The 12,542-nt window shown below is 44.3% G+C and overlaps 1 protein-coding gene across 1 annotated transcript; it reads left to right on the top strand.

The window, feature by feature from the left end:
* Positions 1 to 2,115: 2,115 nt before the first annotated feature.
* On the top strand, positions 2,116 to 11,815 carry LOC105010334 (vimentin A2). Its single transcript, XM_013131714.4, has 9 exons — positions 2,116 to 2,853; positions 3,444 to 3,504; positions 6,301 to 6,396; positions 6,467 to 6,631; positions 8,092 to 8,217; positions 8,358 to 8,578; positions 8,759 to 8,805; positions 9,021 to 9,106; positions 10,623 to 11,815. The coding sequence occupies exons 1-9, from the start codon at positions 2,303 to 2,305 to the stop codon at positions 10,671 to 10,673; spliced, it is 1,404 nt and encodes a 467-aa protein (XP_012987168.1). The 5' UTR covers positions 2,116 to 2,302; the 3' UTR covers positions 10,674 to 11,815.
* The last annotated feature ends 727 nt before the right edge of the window (positions 11,816 to 12,542 follow it).

Raw genomic sequence — 12,542 nt, 5'->3', positions numbered from 1 at the left:
GATTAGACAGACAGATACAGACAGAGACAGTGAGGGTGTGATTAGACAGACAGATACAGACAGATACAGTGATGGTGTGATTAGACAGACAGATACAGTGAGGGTGTGATTAGACAGACAGATACAGTGAGGGTGTGATTAGACAGACAGATACAGTGATGTTGTGTTTAGACAGACAGATACAGACAGATACAGTGAGGGTGTGATTAGACAGACAGATACAGACAGATACAGTGAGGGTGTGATTAGACAGACAGATACAGACAGATAGAGTGATGTTGTGATTAGACAGACAGATACAGACAGACAGGCACAGTGATGTTGTGATTAGACAGACAGATACAGACAGATACAGTGATGTTGTGATTAGACAGACAGATACAGACAGACAGACACAGTGATGTTGTGATTAGACAGACAGATACAGTGATGGTGTGATTAGACAGACAGACACAGTGATGTTGTGATTAGACAGACAGATACAGACAGACAGACACAGTGATGTTGTGTTTAGACAGACAGATACAGACAGATACAGTGAGGGTGTGATTAGACAGACAGATACAGACAGATAGAGTGAGGGTGTGATTAGACAGACAGATACAGACAGATACAGTGATGTTGTGATTAGACAGACAGATACAGACAGACAGACACAGTGATGTTGTGATTAGACAGACAGATACAGTGATGGTGTGATTAGACAGACAGACACAGTGATGTTGTGATTAGACAGACAGATACAGACAGACAGACACAGTGATGTTGTGTTTAGACAGACAGATACAGACAGATACAGTGATGGTGTGATTAGACAGACAGATACAGTGAGGGTGTGATTAGACAGACAGATACAGTGAGGGTGTGATTAGACAGACAGATACAGTGATGTTGTGTTTAGACAGACAGATACAGACAGATACAGTGAGGGTGTGATTAGACAGACAGATACAGACAGATACAGTGAGGGTGTGATTAGACAGACAGATACAGACAGATAGAGTGATGTTGTGATTAGACAGACAGATACAGACAGACAGGCACAGTGATGTTGTGATTAGACAGACAGATACAGACAGATACAGTGATGTTGTGATTAGACAGACAGATACAGACAGACAGACACAGTGATGTTGTGATTAGACAGACAGATACAGTGATGGTGTGATTAGACAGACAGACACAGTGATGTTGTGATTAGACAGACAGATACAGACAGACAGACACAGTGATGTTGTGTTTAGACAGACAGATACAGACAGATACAGTGAGGGTGTGATTAGACAGACAGATACAGACAGATAGAGTGAGGGTGTGATTAGACAGACAGATACAGACAGATACAGTGATGTTGTGATTAGACAGACAGATACAGACAGACAGACACAGTGATGTTGTGATTAGACAGACAGATACAGTGATGGTGTGATTAGACAGACAGACACAGTGATGTTGTGATTAGACAGACAGATACAGACAGACAGACACAGTGATGTTGTGTTTAGACAGACAGATACAGACAGATACAGTGATGTTGTGATTAGACAGACAGATACAGACAGACAGACACAGTGATGTTGTGATTAGACAGACAGACACAGTGATGTTGTGATTAGAGAGACAGATAAAGACAGACAGACACAGTGATGTTGTGTTTAGACAGACAGATACAGGAAGACAGAGAGATAGACAGAGAGACAGAGGAGGTATAATTAAACAGACAAATAAAGGCAGACAGAGACATAGATGGTATGACTTGACAGAGAAACTTAAAGACAGACAGACAAACAGGCAGACATAACTACATACTGTCTCAGGTCACTTCCAGGATTCACCCTAAAATAGCATAGATGGAAATGTGTAGTAGATGTTTGAATGCTGTTATGTTATAAAAGTTGTCAGTAGTTAAGTGATGTGATTAGCAGTTGCATTTCTAAAGCAACTCTCTGTGTATGTTTTACTCTCTGGTGGGCAAAGATGTTGGTAAATGGTGAAACTAAACTAGTGGGTCTTTGTTGAAATCCGCCAGGAGGGGCTCCTACATTTGAAGGTGGCAACATGCAGAAACAAAAGAGATCTGTAGGCAAACGCTCCTTTTCCCGTTTCTATCTTACCATTCCTTAATAGGACGTTGGAGCTGCCACTCTCAAGGGATTGTTATCTCATTAGAATAAAGACCGGAGTATACTATCACTAAACTCTTACAGCAACTCAGTGACAGAGACTGAACAAGACAAGGCAGGACCAAGATCCGACCAGAAAAAACCGAATCACTTTTAACGACAACAGTGTGAACAGGAATATGACAACCCCCCGTGGTCTTCAGTCTTCCTATAAGAAGTATTTCGGAGCGGAGAGGAACATAAACCGATCCCCATCCTATTCATCCAGTCGCCAACTGTACTCCAACCCGACTGCGGTGCGCTCCTCCCGCGTCTCTTTCGGCCTGTCTTCCGTCGCCCCGGGGTTCTATGCATCCAGGTCTCAGCGGCTCCGCAGCAGCACCTCCATGCCCCGGCTTACCTCCGAAACCCTGGACTTCTCTCTGTCCAATGCTGTAAACTCTGAGTTCAAGACCAACCGGACTAACGAGAAGGCGCAGATGCAATCGCTTAACGACCGATTCGCAAGCTACATTGAGAAGGTTCGGTTCCTCGAACAGCAGAATAAAATATTGCAGGCCGAGTTGGAGCAGCTCCGGGGTAAGGGCACCTCCCATTCTCGCATTGGAGACCTGTACGAGGACGAGATGCGGGAACTGCGGCGACAGGTGGACCAACTGACGAATGAGAAGGCTCGTGTTGAAGTGCACCGGGACAATCTGTCTGATGACTTAGAACGGCTCAGAGAGAAGTAAGAAACGTTGAACATCTGTACTTATATTATTCATTGGCAAGCAGCATTACACACCGTTATGATGTATATACAGGCCTACATCACAATGGGAATTACTTTTCAATAATGTATTGCATGGTCTTAGTGCCAAAATACTTACATTCTCTTACAGCCCTGTAACAAATTATGCACTGGGGGCTACATGGACTGGCAGCTTAGAAGGGCTTGTTTGGTTCTGTTTTTGTTATTTCTCCCCATGCTGTACATCTGCCAAATCAGTGGGGAGAAGAAAGAGAGAGGAATCCAATAGAGAGAATGAAAGAGGAATGAGCAGATGGAGAAAAGAGAAAGAGAAGGGTGGGAGATTAAAGAAAGAGAGAGCAGAGTGAGGGAGAAGGTCAAGAGAGTAATAGAGACAATGAAAGAGACCAGACCACTTTCTGAAGGGTGTCAAAGGGGAGTTGAAATGTGTTGTTCTGTTTACTGTTAATTTTCCCTGAACTTCACTTTGATGTAAATTTAAATAGAATAAATTAATGTTCTATTCCCACATGCAGGTATACTTTAAATACACTATCAACACCCTATAATAATGTTGTGTTTTCCAGATTGCAGGAGGAGATGGTCCAGCGTGAGGAGGCAGAGAACACCATGCAAGGCTTCAGAGCGGTACAAGACTGACTTACATTTACCCTGCAGGCAGTCAGACAGACAGGCAGTCAGACAGGCAGGCAGACAGACAGGCAGGCAGACAGGCAGGCGGACAGACAGTCGGACAGACAGACATTCAGACAGACAGACAGACAGGTTGTCCCACTGCAAACATAGCTGGCTCACAGAGCAGGACTTTACCCCTGCCCCTCAGACAAGCCTGCTCTAGAGGTGACTGGATCTGCTTACTGGCTAGTTCTGACTGGCTGGTTCTGACTGGCTGGTTCTAACTAGCGTGCTCAAATTGGCTGATTCTGACTGGCTGGTTCTGAGAAGTGGAGCTAGTGTGTTATCTGGTTGATCTGTTCTGACAGTATGGCTGTCTGACATCCTGGTTCTGGCAGTAGGATATGTCATTACGGCTGACTGGTTCTTTGACATTACAGCTGGCTGGTTCTGACTGAGTGGTTCTTTGACATTATGCCTAGCTGGTTCAGACTGACTGGTTCCTTGACATTACGGCTGGCTGACTGGTTCTTTGACATTATGGCTGGAGGACCAACTCCAGTCTGGCTGCAGTGGAAAAGGTGACAGGGGTATGTTGTCTGCTGGTGACTGACAGAGCAGAGCAAAGAGGAGAGCAGAGAGAGGAGTGGACAGGGGTAAAGATGAGAAGAAAAGAGAGGAGCAGAGAATAGGAGCAGAAAGGAGAGAGAGGAATGGCAGAGAGGAGAGAGAGAAGGGGCAGAGAGGAGAGAGAGGAGGGGCAGCGAGGAGAGAGGAGGGGCAGAGAGGAGAGAGAGGAGAGAGGAGAGAGGAGGGGGAGAGACAAGGGGCAGAGAAGAGAGAGAGGAGGGGCAGAGAGGAGAGAGAGGAGAGAGGAGAGGGAGAGAAGAGAGAGAGGAGGGACAGAGAGGAGAGAGAGGAGAGAGGAGGGGGAGAGACAAGGGGCAGAGAAGAGAGAGAGGCGGGGCAGAGAGGAGAGAGAGGATCAGCAGAGAGGAGAGAGGAGGGGCAGAGAGGAGAGAGGAGGGGCAGAGAGGAGAGAGGAGGGGCAGAGAGGAGAGAGGTGGGGCAGCGAGGAGAGAGAGGAAGTGCAGAGAGGACGGGTAGAGAAGAGAGAGGAGACGCAGAGAGGAGAGAGAGAGGAGAGAGAGGAGCTGTGGAGAAGAGAGGGCAGCAGAGTTGGACAAAGAGACAGAGTACATACTGTTTTTATAGAATGTAAAGGAATAATTACAAATATAAAAAAAAAAATCATAGGTCACTTGAAGTAACTGTTGGATTGTCTCTCCATGCATGAAATTCTCTCACTCAAGGGGAGCAGGGTCCAGCTAGTGCAGGTATAGGGTCATCAAGTTATATCATATATAAATGCAGGGTCCAGCTAGTGCAGGTATAGGGTCATCTAGTTATATCATATATAAATGCAGGGTCCAGCTAGTGCAGGTATAGGGTCATCTAGTTATATCATATATAAATGCAGGGTCCAGCTAGTGCAGGTATAGGGTCATCAAGTTATATCATATATAAATTCAGGGTCCAGCTAGTGCAGGTATAGTGTCATCATCATAAATAAATGTTGTTTGCTAGTTTTAAATCTCCTCCATTGATGGCTGATGGACACAAGCCAGCCAGCCATCTATGTTAGAAAAGGTAAAATGTTAGAAAAGGTAAAATGTTAGAAAAGGTAAAATGTAAAACCTGTAACTGACATTGATCACATAAAATGTATATGGTATGTCCCACAACTGATCGTCATTCCCCAATGTTGCGTGTGGCTTTGACTTAACATTCATTTCTCCCATAGATATCTTTCCCTTACCCAATAAATCTTGTAAAGTAGAGAGGATCAAGGCATTTTAATGTTGGATTGAATAATAGAAGGTCAAAACTAGTGGGCCAAGCTTCTATGGGCGTTACACAGTGTACCCGTCCCAGTATGATAGGAAGACCAGCCCTCCCGGGTTGTCCCAGTATGATAGGAAGACCAGCCCTCCCGGGTTGTTCCAGTATGATAGGAAGACCAGCCCTCCCGGGTTGTCCCAGTATGATAGGAAGACCAGCCCTCCCGGGTTGTCCCAGTATGATAGGAAGACCAGCCCTCCTGGGTTGTCCCAGTATGATAGGAAGACCGGCCCTCCCGGGTTGTCCCAGTATGATAGGAAGACCGGCCCTCCCGGGTTGTCCCAGTATGATAGGAAGACCAGAGTCTTTCATTGACAACAGTGTGTGTTACTAAGAATAGTGTGGCTAGGGAAGAAACATCCCCTGGCAATAAAACCACAGCATATCTGAACATTGCTGCTGACCATGTACACTCCATCATCACTCTAGTTTAACATTTGTCACAAACATTTCAGCAGTACCATCTGGCAAATATTTTATTGTCTCAGAATTGTCCTAGGAATGACAGCTAATTCAGTTAGAGTGGCTTGCACAGTCTCACACCTCAACCCCAAAGAGCATCTTTGGAATGAGATGGAGTCAGCTGTTCAAAGCATGAATGTACCATTATCCAATCACATTACAACTGGGTGATGTCATCACCTCAGGATCCCTGGAGAACGTTTCCAACATCTCGTAGATTCCATGACTGTTCTGTAGGCAAATCGAACCAACCACCCAGACAATGCAAGAGCCAAGCTCTACTATCTGACACGCACTGGATTTAGAGGGACTGTTAACGTGGCCGTGTTCATACAGGATGTTAGCTCTGTTAACGTGGCCGTGTTCATACAGGATGTTAGCTCTGTTAATGTGGCCGTGTTCATACAGGATGTTAGCTCTGTTAACGTGGCCGTGTTCATACAGGATGTAGACAATGCAGCTCTGTCCAGACTCGACCTTGAGAGGAAGGTGGAGTCACTGCAGGAGGAGATAAACTTCCTGAAGAAACTACATGATGAGGTCAGTGCACACACACACACCCTCTGACCTTCCTGTGACATCTCCCTAACTTCTGTACCCCTATTTAAAGGAGCTGTTGGAGCTACAGTCACAGGTGTCGGAGTCTCAGCAGGTTCAGATGGACATGGATGTGGTCAAACCCGACCTGACCGCTGCTCTTAGGGATGTCCGCTCTCAGTACGAAAACCTGTCCTCCAAGAACATGCAAGAGTCTGATGAATGGTACAAGTCTAAGGTATGCCTCACTCAACTCCTAAATCCTAACCCCGACCCCAAACCTTCCTACATTTATCTTTTACACGCTACACCCTACCCCTACATGTATCCCCTACCCACTAAACCCTACATGTATCCCCTACACTCTACCCAATACCCCTACATGTATCCCCTACCCACTAAACCCTACATGTATCCCCTACACTCTACCCAATACCCCTACATGTATCCCCTACCCACTTAACCCTACATTTATCCCCTACACTCTACCCACTACCCCTACATGTATCCCCTACCCACTAAACCCTACATTTATCCCCTACACCCTACCCACTACCCCTACATGTATCCCCTACCCACTAAACCCTACATTTACCCCCAACATCCTACCCCTACATGTATCCCCTACCCACTAAACCCTACATTTACCCCCAACATCCTACTCCTTACATGTATCCCCTACCCACTAAACCCTACATTTACCCCCAACATCCTACTCCTTACATGTGTCCCCTACCCACTAAACCCTAAATGTATGCCCTAAACCCTACCCACTACCCCTACATGTATCCCATACCCACTAAATCCTACATGTATCCCCTACACCCTACATGTATCCCATACCCACTAAACTCTATATTTATCCCCTACACCCTACCCATACCCCCTACATGTATCCCCAACCCACTAAACGCTACATTTATCTCCTATTGACCAAACCCTACATTTATCCCCTACACCCTACCCACTACCCCTACATGCATCCCCTACCCACTAAACCCTACATTTATCCCTTACACCCTACCCCCTACATTTCCCCAACCCACTACCCCATCTCTATTCCCTGCCCCCTATATCCAACCTACCCCCTACATACATCCTATCCCCTACATCCAACCCAACCCCCTACATCCATCACTATTCCTATCTCCTACCCCCTACATCATCACTACACCCTTACTACTTACATCCATCCCTATCCCCTACCCCCTACATCCATCCTATATCCTACCCCCTACATCCATCCCTACCCCTATATCCAACTCTATCCCATACCCACCATCCATCCTACCACTACATCCATCCTAAACCCTACATCCATCCCTATCCCCTACCCCCTACATCCATCCCTACCCCTATATCCAACTCTATCCCATACCCGCCATCCATCCTACCACTACATCCATCCTAAACCCTACATCCATCCCTATCCCCTACCCCCTACATCCATCCCTACCCCTATATCCAAATCTATCCCAAACCCGCCATCCATCCTACCCCCTACATCCATCCTACCACTACATCCATCCTACCACTACATCCATCCTAAACCCTACATCCATCCCTACCCCTATATCCAAATCTATCCCATACCCATATCACATACATCCCTACCTCCACCCCAGTACATATGGAAAAGGACCGGTGTGTAGAATGGTTTCCTATTGACAATCTCAGGTCTATCTGTCATGTCTGCAGTTTGCTGACCTGGCAGATTCTGCATCCCGTAACGTTGAAGCACTCCGGGTTGCTAAGCAGGAGGCCAACGACTACAGACGCCAGGTTCAGGGGCTTACCTGTGAGGTTGACGCCCTGAAGGGAAGTGTGAGTATTCCACCTTGTACTAACTAGCTTGTACTAACTAGCTTGTACTAACTAGCTTGTACTAACTGTCCTGACATGTTATGATGTCCATGTTCTTAAGAGATGGTGCTCAATCTATCCTCCTGATCCTCCACCTTCAGAATGAATCTATGGAACGCCAAATGAGGGAGATGGAGGAGAACTTCAGCATGGAGTCATCTGGTTACCAGGACAACATTAGTCGTCTGGAGGAGGACATTAGGAACATGAAGGATGAGATGGCACGACATCTCAGAGAATACCAGGAACTCCTCAACGTCAAGATGGCCCTGGATATAGAGATCGCCACCTACCGAAAACTTCTGGAGGGGGAGGAGAGCAGGTAGAGACAAAAGATGGAAAAAGAGGTGGAGTAATTGAACGGGGAAGAGGTGCTGCAGGGTGATGAGGGCAGGATAATGAAGATGTTGATGATGATGCTGAACATAGAGAACTACCAAGAGGAAGGTAGAGCTGGAACTGAAAAGTGTTTTTAACAGTTCAGTGATGTGTCTCTTTCCAGAATCAGCTCTCCTCTGCCAAACTTCTCCAGCTCATTGAACCTAAGAGGTAGGTCCTGGGCCAAAAATACTGACTGACCAACCTATAATTAGGAATCAATTCATGATTAGCAATATTAATAATCAATAATATTCTCTGTAAAGAATCAATAATATTCAATATAATTAATCAAAAATGATCAACAATACCACTTCATAATATGCTGTATCAATAATCAGTAAATCAAAAAGCCTATATTCATGTCCTGTCATCTTTCGCTATAGAGACCATGATGGATTCCAGACCCATGGTTGAAACAACAGTGTCCAAGAAAGTTCTGATTAAGACCATTGAAACCAGAGATGGACAGGTAACGTTCACTTGATAATCTTCACATGTTAGCTTGGTTGATCAGTGAGTGACTTGATATTCCTCATTTGTTATGACAATTTTTTCATTCAGTGACTTCATTTCCCCACTTGTTGGTTTGACTCATAGACCAGGTGGTGATTTGACATTGCCCTGTTTGTTGGTTTGACTCATAGGCCAGGTGGTGACTTGACATTGCCCTGTTTGTTGGTTTGATTCATTGGCCAGTTGGTGACTTGACATTGCCCTGCTTGTTGGCTTGATAGATTGGTCCAGGGGGATGAAAACTAATGCATACCACTGCTCAAAATAATTTAGGGAACACATAATAATCACAGTGCAACACCAAGTCAATAAAACTTCAGGTATATCAATCTGTCCAGTTAGGAAGCATAAGCAATTGTGAATCAGTGTCACCTGTTTTGGTGCAAATGAAAGTGACAACAGATGCACGTGAGAGGCAACAGCAAGACAACCCCAAAAAAGGGAATGGTTTTGCAAATGGTGTCCACAGACAACTGCGCTCTCCTTATCCTTCCTGACTGAGTGTTCTCCAGTTTGGCGTTTTGCTAGTGTCCTTGTAACTACTGGTAGCATGAGGTGGTACCTGCAGCCCATTCAGGTTGCACAGGTAGTCCAGCTCCTCCAGGATGGCACATCCATACATGCCATTGCAAGAAGGTTTGCTGTGTCTGTCAGCACAGTATCAATAGCATGAAGGAGATACTAGGAGACGGGCTATTATATGAGGACAGCTGGACTGGGCTGTAGAAGGGAATGAATCCAGCTACTGGTGTGCATGTTTCTAAACAAACTTTCAGAAACAGACTCCATGAGGGTGGCATAAGGGCCCGATGTCCTCTAATGGGATCTGTGCTCACAGCCCAGCACTGTGCAGCAAGATTGGCATTCGCCAGAGAACACCAGAATTGGCAGGTCCTCCATTGGCGCTCCGTTCTCTTCACAGATGAGGGCAGGTTCACACTGAGAATGTGACAGACGTGAAAGAGTCTGGAGACCCCGTGGTGAACGTTATACTGCCTGCAACATCATCCAGCATGACCGGTTTGGCGGTAGGTCAGTGATGGTCTGGGGAGGCATATCCTTGGACAGGTCACACAGATCTCCACGTGCTAGCCACGATACCCTGACTGCTGTTAGGTACCAGGATGAAATCCTCAGACCCATCGTCAGAACTTACGCTGGTGCAGTGGACCCTGGGTTCCTCCTGGTGCAGGACAATGCCCGGCCTCATGTAGCAAGAGTGTGTAGGCAGTTGGATGACACCTGGGGGTCATACACACTACTGAGTCACATTATGTTGAAATTCACGCAGCTTGTGATTTCAATTGTTAATTGTGAGTTCATTTTGTTCTCAACGAAATACACAATGTACAGTAAAGATTTGGATAATTACTATATTTTGTTCATCAAGACCCGTTTTTTGGAGTAGTGTAAATACTTTTTTCATATGAGAGTTCAGACCAGGTTCTGACGGTTGTCTCTCTTTTCTACAGGTGATCAACGAGTCGACCAACCATGATGACCCGATCGAGGTCTACGATTAGAGACCAGAGAAAACACAGAGATACACAGAGACACTAAGATCAATGGAGCATATATTTATGGTCAATATATCTTTAGATCTATGCAGCATGTATCTATGGTCTGTATTTCTTTAGATCTATGTAGCATATGTCTATGGTCTGTATTTCTTTAAATCTATGGAGCATATTTCTATGGTCTGTATTTCTGTAGTTTGCCTCTGGAGCCACCTGCCATAGCACCAGTGAGAAAATGACCTACCCCCAGCAAACGCACCCAACAGAAGAATCTTAAAGTGCCTTGTCATTCCCTCAGATAGGTCTATATGCCTACAGATGTTGTTTTTCTATTAGCCAAATCTATATGTCTACACCTGTTGTTTTTCTATTATCCAGATCCATATATTTACACCTGTTGTTTTTCTATCATCCAGCAGAAATAACTATATATTTACACCTGTTTTTTTTCTATTAGCGAGATCTATATGTTTACATCTGTTATTTTTCTATTAGCCAGATCTATATGTCTACACCTGTTGTTTTTCTATTAGCCAGATCTATATGTCTACACCTGTTGTTTTTCTATTAGCCAGATCTATATGTCTACATCTGTTTCAGGTAGATATATTATGTGCTAAACTGGTCTGGGTAGGCTGAAGCCTCCAGAGGAGTTTTGCCATGTTTGTACTGGTATAATTATAGTGGTTGGAGATAGTGGTCAGGACAAATCAGTAGATCAGTTGAGTAGGGGTGAGCCGATGAGAGGAATGGCTGAGAAATAGATGGAAAGAGAGATCACACTGCCTCTATGGGACATACATATTATATGAAGCATTACCTTAAGAGCTCTATAGGAACCTGTCTATGCAAGCAGACTGTAGACTCAGTGTTGAGTGACCCATCTTGGTCCTTCTGCACAACCTGGTAGACATTGGCTGTTAACAAAATAATAACCCTAAAAATCGACACAACCTGTTAGACATCAGCTGTTAACAAAAGAACAACCCTATACATCTACACAACATGGTAGACAACGACCATGAACACCTTCACAACCTGGTATACAATAGTATTAAACACCCTCACAATTTCGTGTTAACAGAAGAGCTTTAACCGACTGCCCTCACTGTCTCCCTCTGAATGCCAATAAACATGTTAGACACAAACATGTCGCAGTGCATTTCTTTGACACTTCAGTTATTTCTGCTGAGTCTTCTTTATTTTCTTATGTCATTATGCCACAATGTTCACTTCTCAGAAAAACTACAGGGACTCTACTGTTCACCTGACCTAATTCATGCTGATTAGTCCCCAACAGTGCTGGCTCAGCATGGTTAACCCAATTGGCTACACTAGAGAGGCATTTCAGACTGTTACTCATGAATAGAGCAGAACTGGAACAATTACCTTGTTATTACTATGTTGGCTTGTGTCTTTACTTAACATTTCTTTATTTGTGTTGTTTGAAATATTTTCTTTAGTCACACAATGATACAGAAATTAGGTGTGTGCTTTCTTTTTTTCATAAACATTTTAAGAAAGGCCAACAAAAATATTACATAAAAAAACAAAGAAGAATACAGAGAAAAAAAAAGTCTTACAAAAGTCTCATAACCCATGCATTCCACCATTCATTAAAATATATTTTCTCTAAATATCTTCATTCTAAATGTCTTTACTAATTCAGGAGGCAGGCGTCTATTTTCACAATCAAGCTCAAACTCCGACATGGCCCCAAACTACAATCAATAATGTAATTTAAATGCCTTTAATGTATGCTCAAAACGTGTGTTTTAAATATATTTATTGTAAATTAATTTCTATTCTAAATGACATTAGTCTGCTCTGAACATATGTATTTAATTTAAGTCTCATAATTTAAGAGTAAGTTAT

Source organism: Esox lucius, chromosome 3 (genome assembly GCF_011004845.1).
Source record: "Esox lucius isolate fEsoLuc1 chromosome 3, fEsoLuc1.pri, whole genome shotgun sequence".
In the NCBI taxonomy this organism is placed as follows: Eukaryota; Metazoa; Chordata; class Actinopteri; order Esociformes; family Esocidae; genus Esox; species Esox lucius.
This window is presented reverse-complemented; position numbering and strand designations above follow the sequence as displayed.